Source organism: Hyaena hyaena, unplaced genomic scaffold (assembly GCF_003009895.1).
Source record: "Hyaena hyaena isolate Hyena2069 unplaced genomic scaffold, ASM300989v1 scaffold_292, whole genome shotgun sequence".
NCBI classification, from domain to species: Eukaryota; Metazoa; Chordata; class Mammalia; order Carnivora; family Hyaenidae; genus Hyaena; species Hyaena hyaena.
In genome coordinates this window covers 129,349-151,538 of record NW_024080924.1, presented here as the reverse complement: position 1 = coordinate 151,538, position 22,190 = coordinate 129,349, and the positions used below count along the sequence as shown (strand labels likewise).

Sequence of the window (22,190 nt, the reverse complement as noted above, 5' to 3'; positions counted from 1 at the left end):
AAATGTTATAAAACCTCACCCAACAAAGAAAGGAAGTCCATACACCAGTGTTCATTTATTTTGGCCAATGGCATGCCTTGTTGCTTGGGTCTATTCTATCAGCACCACCTGCTTTGCCGTAAACACTGAAAGGAAGGAGGCTGGAAACAAGAGCCCTACTATCCCCTGCCCTTAAGGGATCTGTTAGATCACTAAGCCAGAGAACAAATGCAAGGAGCCTCTTAAAGGTACAGTCTCGGATGTTGCGGAACGTAGAGGTAGGCTATCCTGCGGCAAGCGTGATGGAGCGCACTGGCGTGGGGTGTACTCGTAAACCAGCTGTTCTGGAAAGATAGCCTGGGGCCTGCCCTTACTGGCAAGGCAACCAAAACTTGATTCAGGCACTTTTTTTTTTTTCATGTTTATGTTAGGAAATCATGCTGTCCAACCAGTCTTCAAGCTCTTCCTCAGTAACAGTTTTTGATGTACTTGCTTGCTCTGGTTCCGTGTTCTTTCCTTCCGTCACAGAGGGCTCTGCGGGACCTGGGGGAAGGAAAGCAGTGTTAGCACGTGCATGCCAGTCCCCCGACTGCGGGTTAGGGCTTCCCTGGGGCTTGTTCCATGACCGAAGTCAGCGCTAACTATTTGCTTCCAACAAGGAGAAACATTCGATTATTCAAGAAGTTCAGCTCCTCGAGAAGATACAAGAATATCCTAACAATAAGTGGGGTAGGAAGTGGCCCCTCTAGGTATTCTGAAGTTGACTTTCACAGTTCACTAGTTTCTTTTAAAAAGACCAACAGCTCAGTTTTCTTTTTAGTGTTGTAGCACTCCTGGAAAGTCTTCAAAGGTTCTCCAATGCAGTGTGTGGATGGAGCAGGTGCCCTGGGCCTCTCCCTATCACATGGGGCCTGGCTCCCAGAGCCCACACAAAGGGGAGGGAGTGCTCTTTGGTACAAAAGAAGATCGAAATAGCAAGGAGTCTGGAGAGTTGGTTAACAGGCCTGTTCAGATAGTCAATTAAAAGGTCTGCTGCTGCACAGCTGAGGACTAGGAGGATCTTAATACCTTTTTATAGTGCGAGTTCAATCTGCAGCCCTGGGTTTAATATTGCAGTCAGGCAGGTAGCAGCTTTGGAAGCCTGGTGTATCAAGTGGGAGGAATATTGTCAGAAAGGTCAGCTCAGGGGGAAGTAGGGATGAGAGCACAGACATAGATGTCCGCGGACCACAGCAGATCAATGTCAGACACTGATGGAGAGCTGTATGCAGGGGACGCAGGTGGGGCTGTTTACAGAAAAACAGTCAAGAAGATGGATAAGGAATCAAATGAAAGCCATACCTTTTTCTTCTGGGGCCACGTCCCCATCTTTCTCAGACTCCTGGTCCTGAGACGTCTGGTCTTGGAAGATGTTCTCTCCCTCCTTTACAGGCGCATCTAAACTCAGCAGCAGATCTAATTCCTCCTCCAAGTGGCCTGCTGCTGACTGCAGTGAGGCCGTGGGTTCCTGGGAACCCTTCGTGGGGCCCGGGTTTGGGCTATCTTTACCCAGGTACATGGGGCAGCCAGCAGCAACAGACTTCAGCTCAGAGACGGACCCCTTGCCTCCGGGCCCCAAGGGCCATTTTAACTGCATCCCTGGTCCCTTGCCTTCATCATTTCTCTTTGGTTTTACCTGAGGAAGCTCTAAAGGGAGAGCAGTCTGAAAGAGAAGCAGAAGGAGTTAAAAATCTGAGTCTTGGGGCACCTGGATGGCTCAGTAGGTTAAGCATTCAACTTCAATTCAGGTCATGATCTCATGGTCTGTGAGTTCAAGCCCCATGTCGGGCTCTGTGCTGATGGCTCAGAGCCTGGAGCCTGCTTCAGATTCTGTGTCTCCTCTCTCTGCCGCCCTTCTCCCACTTGCACTCTGTCTCTCTCTTGCTCTCAAAAATAAATATTTAAAAGAAAAAAATCTGAGTCTTGCCACATTTGCTTGAGCAGAAACAAAAATGAAGGAGGCCAAACTTTGTGCAATGGCCAATTCAATCCAGACAGGAAGGCCACAGAGGGTCTCTTATTCAGGCCCTGGCCCAGCACCCTTCCTTCCTGATGGGGGCTAAAATGTGGGAGAGACCTCACTGAAACACAACAGGGCTGGGCCTCCCCCTATGCCCCTCTCCACTCTGTGCTAACGTGGAGTTGAAATGGCCATGTCTTTCTAGAACTGCCCAGAGACCTGGAAGTACCACAGGTCTATGTGAATGTATGTACACTTGCATCTGTGAGGACATAAGCATCTGTAAAAGGCACTGAGACTCCTTTAGCCAATCAGGTCTGTTCACTGTACTTAAACGTGCTAATAAGAAAGGTGAAGGGACAAACTCATCAAGCTAAGAGGGGCTCTTAGTAACATTTGACTAAAAACTCCCAGACACCAAAGAAAACGTACTATTTGATTACATTTGTAAAAAGTCCAAAAATGGGCAAAGCCAATCTTGAGTATCAGGAATCAGGAGAGTAGTTTTAGGGCAGTGGTGACTCGGGGGAGGGGTGGCTTCTGGGGTGTGAGCCATATTCTGATTCTCACTCTGGATGCAGATTCCATGGTTATACATACCTATGTGTGCACTTTTCTGTAATGATTTAAGAGAAGTCAACTCTCCAGGTGACTGTAGTGTAAGGGCTAAGGCAGAGAAGCTCTGTTGGGGCGGGGGGCGAGGAGGAGGCGTGGGGTGACCAGCATGGCAGCAGGGTAGAGTGAGAATGCAGTTCAACTATGGTTGGAGGCACTGTCCCCGTATTTAAGCATCCTGAGCAGATCCAGTTTGCTAATGATCTCTCAGGGCTTTCAGAGCCGTATAGCTTTACACATAAATAGTCATCCATCATTCTCAGTGTGCAAGCCCGAACTGGGGCGTGGTCCTTCATTATAATCCTGGAGTCACTGAGTTTGTTCTGGATTGGGTGTCTGGGGTTTTTTTTTTTTTTTTTAACTCCCCAGGTTAATTCAAATATGCAAACACAATTGAGAGAAACTGTTCTATATCATGGGGGTGGGAAAGTGAGGTTTAAAAACATTAACCAGGTTTTCAAAGTTCCTATGATTGCTTTATACCTATTTTCTAAGGCCTGCCACTGATACAACATCCTCACTGTCAAACGCTCACAGTGCTTCCTGTTTCTCCCCGAGGCCCCCACACCTTCATCTCAGTGTTACCCTGATGTGTGATGCTAACAACCATTCTGGGGGACCCAACTGTGTATGTTGGGACTTGGAACATCTCTGGACACCCCGCAGGGAGAGCAGTGCTTTCCCAATCGGTAAGAAAACCCCAAACATTCCGAAAGCACCATAGCCATTCCCCCTTAGGGGCAAATGCCATCCTCTCTACTCCTCTGCCCTACCCTTAACTGTCCTCAAGCCCTAAATTCTACCAGCTGCCCTCAGCTGGGGGCAGAAACAATTGCTTGGGTAATCCATGCCTCCACTCAAGCTTAGCATCACATTCAGGTACAGAATGAAGGTGATCATGTTAGTTGCTGGGATTCTATTTACAGTTAGTACTGCTCAGGGTTTTCACTTTTTAAAAAATTCAGTCGAGCCACAGTTACATTTTGAAGTTCCTGTAGTAACATCCATTGGGCTGCCTCGTCTCAGTTCATTATTCAACTGCTGTCTCACACTGGTATCACCTACATTTACATTTCAAGCCCTTAACTGTGCACTATAAATTCCTCTATCCAACTAATATTTGCACTTTGCTATCTCAGAGGCACAAACCCATAACGTCCAAACCTCGCCCCTCCCGATGCGATCACATTGCTGAGGTGCACAAGCTAGAAAGCCTAGAGCAATTCTTTGCTCACTCTCCACTTCCAGTGCTTGACCAAGTCCTGACAGTTTTGCTTTTGCAGTACCTCTTGGGAAAGCCAAGCTCTCTGCCATGTCCACCATCACCCTAGTACCAGCTCCGCCAGCACACGGGACCAGCACAGGAGCCTCCTGCTTTGCTGCCTCTCCTCCCCTCTCCTCCGCCACGTGCCTGCTTGTGTACATTCACCCAACACTTCGCCCTATCCCCACAGTCCACTCTCCATCATCCTGCAGCCACAACGGCCCTTGATAACTATCATCATTAGCAGTATGACTAAGGCAGATCTGGTTGGGTCAGTCTTCTTAAAATCCCAACTCCGGCATTCTTCTACTTTGGATCTCCGCTAATTGCACACTTCTTCAGCCATATCTAATCACACCGAAGTAGATCAGGTGCATTATTATATACATTCTCGTAGCGCTCTATGCTTCTCCTTCATAGGACTTACTACAGTTGAGTCACGTGGTTGATACTCCTGTTTCCCAACAGATTCAGCTCCACGAGAGCAGGAACTGTGTCTGATCACCACTGTATGCTTAGTGCTAACAAAGAATCTGGCATAGAAACTTTTGAGTAAAATACCACCTCGACTTTATACTTTAACGTTTCATTCAGTTCTATCACATTTGATCCTTCAAGTGCTTTCTCCCTTAAAACTTTTAATTTTTTTAATGTTTATTTTTGAGAATAGGGAGGGCAGAGAACGAGACACAGAATCAAAAACAGACTGCACACTCTGAGCTGTCAGCACAGAGCCTGACACAGGGCTCGAACCCATGAACTAGGCGATCACGACCTGAGCTGAAGTTGGATGCTTAACTGACTGAGCCACCCAGGTGCGCCCTCCCTTAAAACTTTTCAAAATGCTACCTTGATACAAAACCCTCAGCTTTAGGAAAACAAAAGCTCACTGGGAGACATTCTGCAGAGAGACATTTTTCACTTTTTTCTTCTGCTGCCCTAACCCACACCGGCTGGAAGATGCTGTCGGGGTTTTTACCTGGACCAATTCAGCAGCAACATTGAGGCGGAGTGAGAGGGGCAGTTCTTGAAGGGCACAGACCAATGATTCACAGTCCAAATAAAATGCTGAATTCTATCAACAGAGGAAAAATTATATACATATATCAGGTGATGATTACAAATGACCATTTAGAAGTAAAAAGGCAGAAGATGATACCTACCCATATCATACGCCCCCACCCAGGCCCATTCAAACAATCTCTTTCCCCTGGTGCTGCTCTCCATCCCTGCCAGCCCAAAGTGGTCCCCACAGTATTATCTTCATTCTCTGAAGACACCACTTATTTTGTCACACTCTTTTTCACTTATTATGTAATATTTTGTATTTGTATTTGTATTATGTAATACATATCAGTAAATATGTAAATATTTACTGATCATCTACTATGGGTCACCACTGTGTGAAGGGCAATGTACAGGCATGGCCTCTGTCTCACTTATCTTTGAACAGGCTGCATCTAATAACATTTCTGGTCAAGAACAAGTTCTCGGTGTTCTGATGAATGCAGAACTTTAGGATTATTTGAAACCCTCAGGATAACGGAAATACTCTCTAAGAGTCAACATGGCTCAAAAGGAGTTGAAACGTGAATTGTCTGCCTTTTGCCGTACTCCTTGATGGCTTTGGTTTATCTGTCTGCAATTTGTCCTAGAATTCTAAACCGTACCGCAGGCATATGCCCACATGGCCTCAAGCAGACAAGTATTTTTAATTCCCTACTTTTTCCATGTGGTAATCCATACTTGATGTAAAAGTGACAGGCAGTCATTTTACAAGTAACACCCCCCGCCGCACGGTCTGTGTGGTAAATCAGTGTCCATCCCAAACAAGTAAACATCACACCAGTCCAGAGATAAAATGAACCACTTACAGTGTATCCGTGTGCTGAGCTAGTAGCAGAACGGCAAGGAGGGTGCCTGACCCTTTAGGCTTCGGGTCCGTGATACAGCCACCTGCCTGAGGCTGTGGGCAGATTGTCTAATCATTGTATCAGACAGTATGCTCCCGCCAGGGAGTCAGGGAGCAAAGGACAAGCCACAACTAATTCTCTGTGCTTTTTACAAGGTTAAGAATACCTGTCATCTTTCATATGGAAAGAATCAGTCAAATGCCACCTGGAAAAGAATTGAAACTCCTCGGGAAGAAAGCATGGCATGATCACAAAGCAAATGAAATGGTTGGGCTTTATGGATTTGCTGAAAGACTTCTGTGATATCTGTCCTTATTTCATGGCTTTATTTTCCTAATTATAGACACAGAGTTATTTAAAGCTATAAAGTTAAGGATTTTTTTCACCTAATACTAAAAGCAGCACAAGGGGGGAAAATTGCTTTTCAACCCTAAAGGGAAGTTTCATAGAAATGGCAAAGAAGGGGCGCCTGGGTGGCTTAGTCGGTTGGGCTTCCGACTTTTGCTTAGGTCATGATCTCGCGGTTCGTGGGTTCGAGCCCCGCGTCGGGCTCTGTGCTGACTACCAGCTCAGAGCCTGGAGCCTGTTTCAGTGACTCCCTCTCTCTCTGACCCTCCCCTGCTCACGCTGTCTCTCTCTCTCTCTCCTAGAAATAAATAAAAAAAAAAAATTAAAAAAAAAAAAAAAAAGAAATGGCAAAGAAGGCCCAATGGGAGAGCCATCCACACAAAATCATGACTATAAACTTACTACCTTACAGCCCAGTCTATATGAGGAATTCACACGGATGGCCAGGTGTAAAGGTGAACTCTAGCTTCAAAGACCGGTATAATTTAAGGTCCCCAAACATTTTCTGAACAGTTTCTGTAACAGAGACTAAACTGTACATGAATGACTACTCTTTTCTACAAGGAGTGCCTATCTCAACAGTAATGTAAGGGTGTTAGTCTTCAGCCTTGAGCAGAACGAATCCACATTCCAGACAAACCATCTTACCTGTTTTGGACACGACACTTCACCATCCCACTCTTTCTCCTCGACAAACCGGAACTGTGAGAATGAGTCCCCTAGAGATGGAAAAAACAAAACAACTTTATGCAAAAGCCAAAGGAAAACACTCAGTTCTCCAAATTTCCCCTTTGAAATAAAAAGGGCCATTTCTGAAGAGCTAACTGTCCCGAATTCAGTGATCTCATTCAGTCAAGGTTCCTGGCTTCCAGACCGTAGACTAATCTGGGCACTTGAAAATGTGGGCACCAGCATTCACTGTGTCACCCAGTTCTCAGTAAGTCACCATCTCCATGCTTCTTGAGAGGCAAAAAAAATAGTTCGCCTGCAGACATGGCCATCTACTCCTAGTTAGCACATTTTCATCTCATCTGCTTAATGTATGCAAGGAAACAGATCCTTATGATTTGGGGAGCAGGTGCAGCTGAACAGGCAGAAGAACAGAACTGAAGGAACACAGTTCTAGACTTACCCACAATATGACAGACTTAATACTGTCTCTCTAAGGTGAGATTATCAGCCTCAACCATCACTCTAAAATTCCCCTGGGTAGAATGTCAAATGCAAAATAAAATGCGAAGAAGGTGCACAAAATTCATTCATGTGAATCTGAGTGCACTGCTCTGCACTCGTGGAACAAAGGAAAACGAACATGTGAAATGAGCATAAACACGTGTGAAAGATGATCCTGGACAGTAAGCTTTGACACAGGGCTTATTTCGCAAATGCATATTTATTTAATTGTCTGCATTAAGAACATCTAATTTATACACGAAGAAATCTTTCTCTCCCGAGCTTTCAGGATTCTCCAAAAGGTGATCCTCCCTCAAAAACCCATGTTTGCTTCCTTTTTCTTAAGACTTTCTGCTCGAGTCAGCCTCCTTTCACAATCCAAACATACTTCATGTTCCAGCCTAGGCTCTTTCTTTACCAATCCTTCCCCCTTGTCTAGAAGACCCACACATTTCGACCCATTCATATCATACTTCTCCTCCTTTGTGATACCTCTCTGGTGACTTAACCATAGAATCCATTCTCCTAAATTAAAAGAGGAAAAAAGAAGTGAAGAATTCAAAATTAAAGAGACAAAGATAAAATTAGAACCTATACTACCTCCATCACTTCCAAAACACATGGGAAATATGATCATTTGGCAAGATCAAATTCAAGGCCAAAAGAACCAAGAACACCACTATTAGAAGAAGGGGTAAAATTAATACTCTCAGTCATCAGCAAATCAATTTGATCCCTCAAAAATTATGATAATAAAGGATCTAAATGATATAATTAATAAGGTTTTATATGTGTATATGGATAGATGAGTATTGATGTGCATGTATACATTATGACTGTATCTGTGTACTTTCTTTATAAATATCTGTGCAACATTAGTTTTTAAAAAGAGATATAAAAAGGCCACCAAAAACCTCAATAAATCCAAAACTGTAGCAGTCATACAAACCACATTTGCTGGTGATAAACATTTATAGCTCACATAACACATAAGGAAAGGGTTAATATCTCTTATGTACAAAGAGCTTTTGCAAATCAAGCAGAATAAAACCACCTAACAGAAAAAGAGGAAAAGGAATGAAAATAAGAAATACTATTTGCTAATATATATACTTATATATATATATATACACACACTTATAAGTATATGTGTGTGTATATATATGTATACATATATGTATGAATAAATTAAAAATCTGGTAGATTTTTAAAACTTGACCAAATATCTGATTGCCATATTCAGTGTTATATTTGGCATTTCTGAACTTCTATATTATACAAGATGCTGTGGCTGCATAGATTAATATATAACCAGCACAAGACACAGTAATGCAAACAAGGCATGCTACACTATCTCTTTTTAATATCTGAATATTCACTTTCAAATACAGGTAAGATTCCAACAATGACTAAATAGCTTGATGCAAACCAATCCTCTCACTGAGGCTAGCTAACACTAGGCCAAAAAAGAGCCACTTAGAACACGAGTGACATAGGTCCCAGAAAGAAGGGAAGCTAAGGAGGTAAGCCTGACATTTGAACTACTTTTCCCAGACATGACAGACACTTCTCCAAAGAAGACATACAGATGGCCAACCAACACATGAAAAAATGCTCAACATCACTCATCATCAGGGAAATACAAATCAAAACCACAATGAGATACCACCTCACACCTGTGAGAATGGCTAACATTAACAACTCAGGGAACAACAGATGTTGGCAAGGGTCACATGCTAGCAAGGATGTGGGGGAAAGAGGATCCCTTTTGCACTGCTCGTGGGAATGCAAACTGGTCCAGCCCCTCTGGAAATCTGTATGGAGGTTCCTCAAAAAATTAAAAATGAACTACCCTATGACCCAATTGCACTAGTAGGTATTTATCTAAGGGATACAGGTGTGCTGTTTCAAAGGGACACATGCACCCCAATGTTAATAGCAGCACTATCAACAATAGCCAAAGTATAAAAAGAGCCCAAATGTCCATCAATGAATGAATGGATAAAGAAGATGCAGTATGTATATGTATATGTATATGTATATGTATATATATATACCACATATATATGTATAACATACATACACACAAGGGAGTATTACTTGGCCATCAAAAAGAATGAAATCTTGCCATTTGCAACTATATGGATGGAACTAGAGAAATTAGAAAAAGCTAAGGGAAATTAGAGAAAGAAATATCATAGGACTTCACTCATATGAGGACTTTAAGATACAAAACAGATGAGGGGCACCTGGGTGGCTCAGTCGGTTGAGCGTCCGGCTTTGGCTCAGGTCCTGATCTCACGGTTCGTGGGTTCGAGCCCCGCATTGGGCTCTGTGCTGACAGCTAGCTCAGAGCCTGGAACCTGCTTCGGATGCTCTGTCTCCCTCTCTCTCTGACCCTCTCCTGCTCACGCTGTCTCTCTCTCTCAGAAATAAACATTAAAAAAATTAAAAAAAAAAAAAGATACAAAACAGATGAACATAAAGGAAGGGAAGCAAAAATAATATAAAAACAGGGAGCGGGACAAAGAGACTCTTAAATATGGAGAACAGGGTTACTGGAGAGGTTATGCATGGGGGGCTGAGCTAAATGGTAAAGAGGCATTAAGGAACCTACTCCTGAAATCACTGTTGCACTGTGTGCTAACTAATTTGGATGTAAATTTAAAAATTAAATTAAAAAAAAAAAAGAGGGCCCCTGGGTGGCTCAGTTGGTTGAGCACCTGACTTCGGCTCAGGTCATGATCTCGCAGATGAATTCGAGCCCCGCTTCAGGCTCTGTGCTGACAGCTCAGAGCCTGGACCTTGCTTTGGATTCTGTGTGCTCCTCTCTCTTTGCCGTTCCTCCTCTCACGCTCTGTCTCTCTCTCAAAAATAAACAGTTTTTAAAAAATAAATTTTAAAAAAAGAACTGCTTTTCCCTTTAAGGCATTAGTGTATTCCCACAGGTGGTGCTGAGAAACTGAAGAACTGAGCACAAAGTTACAACCAGGAGGCTGTAAAAATGTGGAGAGCTTTTGCTAGTTTTATGGTACAAAGCAGACAAAAATTGGAGTTCAGGGCCCAAGGATGAGGAAGAATTTTAGAAAATCCAAAACTTTCAGCTGGGAGCCCTGATGAGTAGATCTTGGAATTGGGGACCGGGGGCGGGAGCAGGCAGCACCTGGGGGACTCAGTTGGTTGAATGTCCAGCTCTTGATTTGAGCTCAGGTCACAATCTCACAGTTGTGAGATCAAACTCTGCATCAGGCTCAGCTCATGCAACCTGCTGGGGGTTCTCTGTCTCCTTCTCTCCCACTTGTGCTCTCTCTCTCTCTCTCTCTCTCAAAAACAAACAAACAAAAAGTGGGAACGAAGCAGGAATAAACCAACCCTTACACAGTCTCAAACAAAGCTGTAAATCATCTCACTCTCTGATTCTGCCTATAAGAAGCAAAAGTAAATCCTTTATGGAGGAAAATGACATTATCAGTAGCCTAAAATTATCTCGGTTTTTCATAACCAGTGTCCAAAATTCATTAAAAACCATCAAGTATATCAAGAGAAGAGACCAAGATAACAAAAAACTAAGACAGGGGGAAAAAATAAAACCCTAGAGAAAGGTCCATAGAGGTTAAGATACCAAAGTTATCAGACATGGATTTTGTAATTGAGCAATGTAAAATTTTAAGAATAGGAAAATCTATAAAATCACAATGACATCCATGAAGTCATCTCTGATTCATACAAAAGACACACATACAAAATACAAAGAAGAAAATGCTTGAGGAAAAAGAGATACCAAAAACATGTTTTGCTTACGGTAATCCAACTTCAAAAATACACTTTTAAAATTGTAATAAATAAGTAATATAGAGGCCAACTTTGAAAAATAAGCTTGTTCAAATGTCTACAAAAGAATGCCAATCTGTCTACTCCTGTCCCTGAAGATCAAAGAGTGTTCAGGTTTGTGGAAATTATGAATCCTGGCATCAAGAGTGCTTTTGGAAAACAGTTTACCAACATTCTTCTTCCTCACTCATACTGCAACACACACAAAAACAATGGTGATATTACCAAATGTGCCACTGCTCTATTGTGTGCATCAGACACTCGGACATGAAGGCCTCCTTTAAATAAAACAGCACAGGGACCCCTGGGTGGCTCAGTCAGTTGAGGGTCCGACTCCTCATTTCCACTCAGGTCATGATCTCATGGTTTGTGGGACTGAGCCCCACATCCAGCTCCTTACTGAGTGTGGAGCCTGCTTAAGATTCTCTCTTTCTCTCTCTCTCCCTGTGCCCCTTTTCCTGCTCACTTGTTCAAACAAACAGCACACTTCCTTAACAATCCATTCAATCCTGCTCTTGCTTTATTCTCTTATTGGAAGAGTTCCTGGTCTCTCACACTCACATGGTGAGCCCAGATGAAGAAATATAGAGTGGAAAGCAACAAACAGTGACAGCTAACTGTGGTTGACAATGGAACAAGCATGGTGAAGGGTGTCTGAGGAGCTGCAAGCATTCAAAGCTTCGGTCACACTCACACAGGTGTGTGTTCACATGGTAATTATGGCACAGTGAAATGGACACAACTAGAAAGCATAAATGGCGTTCTGTACTTTCTTCTTCTTCGGCCAAAGACTAATTTCATGAGTTATAAGAGGTTGTGGAACTGCCTTGTTGTGTACTTACAGAAAAATCCTCAAACAAGATGGGGCAAGAGCTGGTACCTCTTATACAGGCTGCTTGAAGCAACAACAGAAACAAAAAACCCATAAAATTCTACTTTGCGTATAAGGATACCAAAATCGCAGGCCTGCTAAATCCAATGATTGCTTATTAAGAACATGATTTATTCACTAGAATTTGCTAAATAAGGCAGGGGCAGATTTAAACAAAATGGACAGATTTTGAAAATTCACATTTTCCTAACATATAAAAAGTCTTGTGTCATTCTATCCCAGAAATCATGGTGAAGCTGGTATGCATGCAATGAAAGCAGAGATACAGAGATACATGTGCTATTGAAACAATTCTGTTACATCTTGAAAGTCAACCACATTAATATACTGCCACAATTTAGAGCCAAAGTTAATGACAGGGTTTTTTTTTTTCAAGTAACTAATTATGTGAGGCAGCAAAAATATCAGAAAGTTGGATATATGCATTGGCAGCAATCTTACGTATGCTCCTAAAGGTATTTAGAGAGTAAGTTTCAAGCAGTGCACAATGCTTCAATTTCTGAGATTCCTTCAATTAAACTTATGATCATCACACAAATCTCCAAGGCCAGTGGTTAATGAGGACGTTAAGTCATTACCTAGTCTTTTCCTAGTTATTATTGGAGGAAACAAGGTTAGTTGCCAAGGGGCAACATTAATATCATCAGTACTATACTCTGTAGTATAGTGACCCCAGGAATAATCCAACACCAGGCATTGGAAGAAAAGGAGAACATATATTGTCAAAATTAAATCTGACTACTATAAACTTTTATTACAGAATTTTAAGTTTTGTTAAATTTTCAGATCTTTTTTTTTTTGTATTCCAGACATCCATTCTATGACAGTGATAATTATTTAGCTTTAGTTTCAGTAAAATATGACATAACATTTGACCATTTGACTAAAATGTGTATTTGGTGTGCCTCCAATATTTAATTAGTGACACTGTATGAGGCATTTGAAAAATAAGGTAGCTTATGTAACATACAGCATGATGACTACAGCTAATAACACTGTATTTGCATAACTGAAAGTTACTGAGAGTAGATCTTAAAAGTTCTCATCACAAGAAAAATAACTATAACTATGTAACAGATGTTAAATAGATTTCTGGTTACCATTTTATAATATATGCAAATATTGAATCATGTTGTACACTTAAAACTAATATAGTTTTACATGTCAATTATACCTCAATTTAAAAAAATAAGGTAACTATATATACTGATGGAAAGATATTATTTCAACTATTACATGAAAAATCAAGTTTAATATATATATGCATATGCATATACACATTTGCTATATACACATGTGTGTATATATCACAAAATACTAATATATGCATAGAAATAAGCCAAGATAATTATATACCTATTTTAAGAATGATTCTCTCTCAGAGGGTGGGACTGAAGGAGACTTTTCCTTTCTGCATAATACATTTTCCAGATGAATTTTCCTTTGTAAACAACAAGCACATGTTACTTTTGGAACCTAGCCAAAAAGAAGGAAGGAAATCTAAAAGAAAAAAAAAAAAAAAAAGCTAAAATGTCCTTAGGGCGAAGAACTTCTCAGAATGCATTTAAGACAAAACATACATAGATCTCATAGGCTGAAACCACAGATGTCATTCATTCTATCCTTCACTTTATAGAAGAACAGAGAATGTTAGGTCTAGAGAGGCTCAATGTCCTGACCAAGGACACACGGTCAGTTAATGGCTGGACACCAGCACCTGTTGGGTCCTACCATTTGTTATTAGACCTATAATTAATAAAGTTATTTCCACTAGGTTTCTTCGCTATCTGAGTTCCCTAGGACAAAAACAGATAACAAATATTTATGACATTTGATATACTAATATTTGACATGCTGACATGTTTGAAGACATGAAAATCTAAACTCAAAAATAAGTAATTCTTCATTTTAGGAAAGGGATTACTTCAAGGGTTCTTTTAAATAACTACAATAGGCCTTCTAAAAATAAAACTAAGTTTCACAGAACTCTGATAATGATAGTATTCTGTTAATGACAGGAGAAATAAAGGTGATATACCAACTCCATCACTGTATTTATAATACTCCGGATTCTCACTCTGCCTACCTTCTCACATTGGTCTAAAACAGTCTTAGAATCACTGAAAAAGTGGACACTACACTTGTTAGAATTCTACAGTACCAATATGCTTTCAAAAGCTTACCATCTAGTCATAGATAACACAGCTTTGAATTATAAGCTTACCCTTTCTGCACCACCAGCAAAAACACCTGAAAGGACTTAATATAACCAGGAAGCTCTCCAGAGGAAGTTCAGGTGGGATTACAAGGAACAACCTTTATGTGGTCAATAAGAACCTGCTAAGATTTCTAGTTTCAACAATATACATCAGATGTACACGAAGAGTAAGCATGAAAGAAAGAAGATGTGCCCAAGCCTAGTTACACCCAATTCCAATAATTTGGTAGTGGCAGGCAATTCCCATAACTGACATCTGTCCTAGGAATTTGGAGCTTTTTCTCACAAAATTGGCCCAGACCTATGTGGTGCCTCCTTTCAGAAACCAAGTCTAAAAAGCAAGAGGAATGGATCACTAGTTCTGGATGAATACTTCATTTGAAGCTCCATTTTCCTGGCTCTTCATCGGGATCACCTTCCTTTATCTGCCACACAGCCCTGAGAATATGCCCTCCACCAGGACATAGGTCTCTGGGAAATCACAAATGAACCCCATAGGCTGGCAAGCTCACAATCTTCATAGAAAGAGAGTAAGTCTAAATAGTCACCATGATGGCTGTTATAGGAAAATGAAATATATACCCTTTTTTTTCTCTGAATTTCTCTATTCTCATCTACGAGGTATTTGAAAGGTCAAGGTGGATCCTAAGTCTACAGGCTGACACAGATCAAACCAAAGATAACCCATAGTTCAGCTAATAGGACATAAAACATCTTTGCCACCCAATGTCTAGCTTCCATGGATGAACTTTTCTAGACGTAGATGTCAAGCACTTCAATATATACCCCAAAGAAAGCAACAGCTAACTCTCTGTCTTTATGAGAACTATTATTCAAGTCATTACAGTGATTAATAAAAAAAAAAGTTAGGTCAAGCCAAAAGAACAGTACTAGTAAGAAAAATCTCTCCTCCTGCTCAATAGTGACCTATAATTAGCTTTCTCACCAGACAGGGGTCCCCAAATGCCCCTGACCATCAAATATCCACATTGAGCACCACATGATAAGATGTGCCTATCTTTCCAATGCCCCTAAAATGTGGCTTCCCCATCTGCATGGACCATGTTGAAGGAAAAGCCAAATACACTCAAGTACCCTGAGAGGTTTCCAGGCTTTATGAGAGAAGGATGATGCTGACATTCTGGAATTTAGAATCTAGCTATTTTTCCCCAAAATAATTGGTGAATACTCTGTTAACCTTGTACCACTGTAGGCAATCTAATAAAATCTCTCAGATCACTTTTTCCCCCTTAAGTTTATATGTATGTATGTTTGTTTGTTTACAGAGTACACATGAGGAAGGGGCAGAGAGAGAGGGAGAGCGAGAATTCCAAGCAGGCTCCACACTGTCAGCACAGAGCCCAAAGCAGGTCTCAAACCCACAAACCATGAGATCATAACCTGATCCAAAATCAAGAGTTGGGTGCTCAGCTGACTGAGCCACCAAGGCACCTCAAGATCAATGATTTTCTGAAACAAGGCCAACATCAAACCCTGGCATAGAATCCCAAGATAAAAGCAAATGATTAGACAAGGAAGAATAAGTAAGAGAATTGAAGGATCAATCCCTCAAACAAGCAATGGAATCTTAAGATGTTAGAAATGACTGTAGTACATCGAAAACCTGACAGACTCCACCAGAAGCCTACTAGAACTGATCCAAGAATTCAGCCAAGTTGCAGGGTACAAAATCAACGTACAGAAATCGGTTGCATTTTTATACACCAATAATGAAGCAACAGAAAGAGAAATCAAGAAACTGATCCCATTCACAATTGCACAAAAAACCATAAAATACCTCGGAATAAACCTAACCAAGGATACAAGAGATCTGTATGATGAAAACTATAGAAAACTTATGAAGGAAATTGAAGAAGACACAAAGAAATGGAAAAACATTCCATGCTCATGGATAGGAAGAATAAATATAGTTAAGATGTCATTACTACCTAAAGCACTCTACACATTCAATGCAATTCCAATCAAAATTGCACCAGCATACTTCTCAAAACTAGAACAAACTATCCAAAAATTTGTATGGAACCACAAAAGACCCCGAATAGCCAAAGTAATACTGAAAAATAAAACCAAAACGGGAGGTATCACCATCCCAGACTTCAGCCTCTACTACAAAGCTGTCATCCTCAAGACAGTATGGTATTGGCACAAAAACAGACACATAGACCAATGGAACAGAATTGAGAACTCAGAAGTGGACCCAAAAGTATACAGCCAACTGATCTTTGACAAAGCAGGAAAGAATATCCAATGGAAAAAAGACAGCCTTTTTAACAGATGGTGTTGGGAGAACTGGACAGCAACATGCAGAAGAATGAAACTAGATCATTTTCTCACACCATGCACAAAAATCAACTCAAAATGGATAAAGGACCTGAACGTGAGACAGGAAACTATCAACACCCTAGAGGAGAAAGCAGGAAACAACCTCCTTGACCTCCACCGCAGCAACTTCTTACTTGACACATCCCCAAAAGCAAGGGAATCAAGAGCAAAAATAAACTGTTGGGACCTCATCAAGATTAAAAGCTTCTGCACAGCCAAGGAAACAACCCAGAAAATTAATAGGCAACCAACGGAATGGGAAAAGATAGTTGCAAATGACATATCAGATAAAGGGTTAATATCCAGAATCTATAAGGAACTCACCAAACTACACGCCCGAAAAACAAACAACCCAGTGAAGAAATGGGCAGAAGACATGAACAGACACTTCTCCAAAGAGGACATCCAGATGGCCAACAGACACATGAAACGATGCTCAGCATCCCTCCTCATCAGGGAAATACAAATCAAAACCACACTGAGATACCACCTCACGCCAGTCAGAGTGGCTAAAATGAGCAAATCAGAGAACTCTAGATGCTGGCGAGGATGTGGAGAAACGGGCACCCTCCTACACTGTTGGTGGGAATGTAAACTGGTACAGCCCCTCTGGAAAACAGTGTGGAGGTTCCTCAGGAAACTAACAATAGAACTCCCCTAGGACCCAGCAATAGCACTGCTAGGAATTTACCCAAGGGATACAGAAATGCTGAGGCATAGGAGCACATGGACCCCAATGTTCATAGCAGCACTCTCCACAATAGCTAAAACATGGAAAGAGCCTAAGTGTCCATCAACGGACGAATGGATCCAGAAGATGTGGTTTTACTATACCATGGAATACTACATGGCAATGAGAAACAATGAAATCTGGCCATGTGTAGCAACATGGATGGACCTTGAGGGTGTTATGCAGAGCGAAATAAGTCAGGCAGAGAAGGACAAATATCATATGTTTGCACGTATAGGAGGATTAGGAGGAACTTGACGGAGGAACAAGGGGGAGAAGAAGGGCGGAAATGGCGGGGGAAAGGGAGAGAGGCAAACCATGAGAGACTCTTGAATGCTGACAAAAACTGAGGACTGATGGATGTGGGGGGGAGGGGGGTGATGGGCATGGAGGAGGGCACTTGTGGGGATGAGCACTGAGTGTTATGTGGAAACTAATTTGACAATAAACTATTTGTAATGTTAAAAAAAAAAAAAAAAAGAAATGACTGTAGTAAATTAGTGTGTCCCTTACGATTAGGTCTGGCTGTGTGCAAGGAAGACCTGAGAACTTATGGCTTAAAGAAGATAAGAAGGTACATCACTATCAACCAAATGAAGTTGAAACTTAGGTGGTCAAATGCTGGCATGGTGGTCCAGGCTCCTTCCAGTTCATTGCTCTACCATTCCTATGAAGACCCTTCTCACCATGATGCCAGATGATGACCAGGGCTCCCGCTATCCCATCAAAATTCCAGACAGCAAGCTGGAAGAAGACTTGAAGAACAATAGGCAAAAGGCATGGATCATCTGTCAGTTGTGTTTTCCCAGAAATGACCACAGAACATTTCCACTTACTTCTCTTTTGGCAGTATCATACTATTTTATTAAGCTACAAGGAATGTGGGATAATTGATTTCTTCCCAAGTGATCATTGGCCCAGATAAGAATCAGGGATTTGAAAAGAAAGAGAATGAATATGGGATGGGGAAGCAAGTACAGTTGACTTTGAATAACAGTTTTGAACTACACATGTTCATTTATATGCAGATATTTTTCAATAAATACAATACTGCAAATATTTTCTCTTATGATTTTCTTGACATTCTCTTTTCTCTAGCTTATTGTACTGTAAGTATACAGTATATAACACATATAACATACAGAATATGAATTAATCAATGATTTACATAATCAGTAAGGCTTCTAGTGAACAGTAGCCTACTAGTAGTTAAATTGGGGAGGGGAGTCAAATGTTATACATGGATCTTTAACTGCGTGAGGGGTTGAGACCCCAGCCCTGTGATGGCCAAGGGCCAACTGTACTCTCTCTGACAAATTACCAGAAGGTCCTACTCAAGGGGTAGTTAATAAGGGTCAGTTTCTAGGGTTGTGATTATGCTCAGTGAAGTATAAGCTGTCTCTATTTCAGTGAAATGCTTGTAACACCCAAACTTTTCAAACTGTAGTTAAAATTAACTTTGGAGAATACATGCCTTTCAACTTTTTTCTCCAAATCTGGTCTGAGGTAAGTGTGGGATACATTTCTAGTTTCCAGCATAATGTAAGAATTTTGTAGTGAAATAGTTTACTACCTTTCTCACGGAAAATGGGCATATGTGAGGTTAAACGACTTTAGAAGTAACAATTCATTTATTTAGTAACTTTTTCAATCTTTCATACATTTTTCAGCACAACTCTGTGCCAAGCACTACCAGGTGTTAATAATATAAATATGTAAGGCATGCTCCCTGCTCTCCTTGCTCTCAGATCCAGAGTTGAACAAGAGGGACTACACAAAACAGAAAAAAATAAAATAAAAGGAAAGTTAAATTCCTTCCCCAAACCTTCAGAAGGGGTAATAGTCTCCCTTCCTTGTTTGATGCATTTATACACATAACAATGTGCTTTTGGTGTTGATTTACTTAAAAAATATTCAGCCCAGGGGTGCCTGGGTGGCTCAGTCAAACATCCAGCTCTTGCTTTCGGCTCAGGCCGTGATCTCACAGTTCGAGAGTTCTGCACTGGCTAACAGTGCAGAGCCTGCTTGGGATTCTCTCTCTTTCCGTTTTTCTGCCCCTCCTGCACTTTCTCAAAATAAATAAACTTAAGAAAAAAAAAGATTCAGTCCATCTAACAGTTTATTTGTACTTTATTTATAGCCTATCAGACACCCAAAAGTTGGTGAAAACATCATACAAAGAATCAAAGTTTCCAGATCTAATATCTAAAGTAGACTGTGCTCTAATGCCATCGGCAGTCTTGCAATGACACACAATTCACTTCCGGAGGGAGATAACAAAGAAGAGTGAGGCAAATGACAAATGGTCATTATCTGGAAAATAGCCTCACACCTGTCGAATGATGCTTAGATTCAAACACACACATACACACACACACACACACACTCAGCGCAGCAATACAGAAAAAAGCACAATCCCACTACTACAATGATACTCTCCAAAGCTCACTTTGAAACTCAGCAATGAGGTCTCATAGCAGAGTCAAACCTTGCCTGAGTTTCATGGCCTATCATCTATTCCTTATTATTTCATTTTCCTGTCTACATACTGCATACTTTTTGAAAGTCAATCTACCCTTATTATTACTCATGTCTCTCATACATAGTATTTTCTACCTTAATCTGCCCAAGTTTTCTTCTTCCAATGAAAAGTTCTCCATCAAGGTTAATGTTAAATAATTAAAATCTCCAAGGACTGCAATCCCATGATGAAAGAGATGGCTCAAAGCATACCCTCAGAGGACACTATGGGATTTGCTGGAGAAAACGTCTGAACCTCATTTCTATCAGGAATATGAGATTGCTTTCAATTTGTTGTTTACCTGCTAAACGTATGCCAGAATCTCATAAATGAAGAATTAAGAAGTCTTACCTACTGTCCTATCTTTGACTTGTCTGTTTATTTTCTTACTGTACCTCAGTTCACTGAAACCATCTCTGTGGTACTAATTCATATCTTAGTATAAAATCCAAATTCACACCTTTAACTGCTGACAGCTCTTCCTCCAGCTTCTATTCTCATTTGTAAGATTCCAGAAGGCCTTTTTTGAAAATCACATAAGGACTTTCCTAGTCGAATTCATTTCTCGTAAACATAATATTCTCCATAAAATCTTCAAGCAAGCAGCTCTAGCAAGCACTAGTAATACCCAAGCTGGAGAGAAGAGACCTTGAGCCAACCGATTTTATTGAGGTCAACTCATGCAGGCAACACAGAACCTGTGAAAGGGAGTTTGAACTTCTTCTTAGTCTTGGTTTTCTTTTTTTAAACTTTCACAATTCTGGTTTTTGAGAACACCTGGAATGAGTTTCACAGGGCAACATGTCCCCAGAGAAACAACATGAACAGAGGCCTCAAGATAGAAGGGAGTTTGGCTGTTCAAGAAGCAGAAGGCAGGCCAGTATGGCGTGGTGAGGGGTGAAGAGGCCAGACATGACTAAGAGGACCTGGGTCATATTCTTCATGTGACTCAATATTTTCAACCAGTTATGAAGTTTTGCCGCTGAGCACTGTATTCCACAATAATAGCAAGGCTTAGCAAAACTCAATTCATCCTATTTCTCTGTTAAACACATTTTCCATGAGTACCTAAACACATACTAACTCTGAAGTGAATATTATTCTTAAGCTGTTTACAGAGTGAGACAACACCAAACTAACCCAAACCCAAACAAAACAAAACAGAAGGGCCAAACTGTTACCCTCAAAACATAAAGGGTAGAAGATATAAAAGTTCTCTTTGTCTGCAAAGGATTATAGCTCATTCTAATTAACATTAGCGTGGCTATATGCCATCTCTCCAAGCCATTCTTGAGAACCTATAACCCAAACATGAAGCTAAGGAAATTGAGGAGCTATCCTAACTGGTAATTGTCTCAGAGAAAAATTTTGTGGGACCTCTAACAAAATCTTTGGACACAGGCAAATCTCTACATCTATGAACATACCATTTCTTTCTAATTAATATCCAGAGCTGCTAATCTGGAGAGTGACAGACTTTCAAATAGTCAGTGATAGAAGGGAAAGGAAATAGAGTGGGCAGAATAAAATTCACCTAACAACATGGAGAATCCCTGTCACCTGGTCCAGAGATCAGCAGAGAAGTAGTTGGTGTTCAGCCTCTTGGTACTCTGTTCTTACTCAGTTGCTCACAGCCTCTAACCTTGGTATCTGGCACTGACCACTAACTGTGTCGCCTAGACTTTAGCTATTTAGGATGACAGTCATTTTGAACAGCACCTTTCCAGAAACAATCCCTAACTATGAATCTTGCCCTATGCTAGCATTCCCAGGCCTGCCATTTTGTTTTGGTATCCATTTCACTGCTATTTTTTTCTTCGCATAGATGCTAGTTATTTTGATGATTAAGAGCATTCAACACTTAAGTGCAGCACTATGAAGCAGAAATGCAAACAGCACACTCAGAAGCCTTAGTATTTGCTATTACTGAACACATTTTGATGGGCATTCTTTGGGTCCTAGAATTATTTATATAAATGATATATATTGCTTTTATCAGAAAGTCACAAGTTGCCTTGTATTTGGTAGATCCGTTTAAGGCCGTTGGTATTAAGGATGTTGATTCTCATTATGTAAATGCCTTACAGTGCACTTGGCTTTCGTTTATTTAAAGTTTACATTCCATATCAAGAAGACAGAGTCTTTTTAAAAATCTGATACACAAAGAACACAAAACTAGATGGAGTAACTTGATAAATTGAGTAGCTTATGGATTATACCAAAGGATTCATGAGCTCACATAAATACAGGTATCCTCTACTTTCCAGAAGTTCATACTATGCCACTTCACATTTATGAAAGACCTATGATAGTATGGTAATGGCTTTTTTTGTGAAGGCAAAAATCCTCTTCCAATTTCTTTCA

At 40.8% G+C, this 22,190-nt stretch overlaps 1 protein-coding gene across 1 annotated transcript; it reads right to left on the bottom strand.

The window, feature by feature from the left end:
• Positions 1-31: 31 nt before the first annotated feature.
• Positions 32-7,743, bottom strand: LOC120241887 (cell death regulator Aven-like). Its single transcript, XM_039247271.1, has 5 exons — positions 7,710-7,743; positions 6,767-6,837; positions 4,837-4,932; positions 1,321-1,681; positions 32-522 (listed from the first exon to the last, which is right to left on the bottom strand). The coding sequence occupies exons 1-5, from the start codon at positions 7,741-7,743 to the stop codon at positions 407-409; spliced, it is 678 nt and encodes a 225-aa protein (XP_039103202.1). The 3' UTR covers positions 32-406.
• Between the last annotated feature and the right edge of the window lie 14,447 nt (positions 7,744-22,190).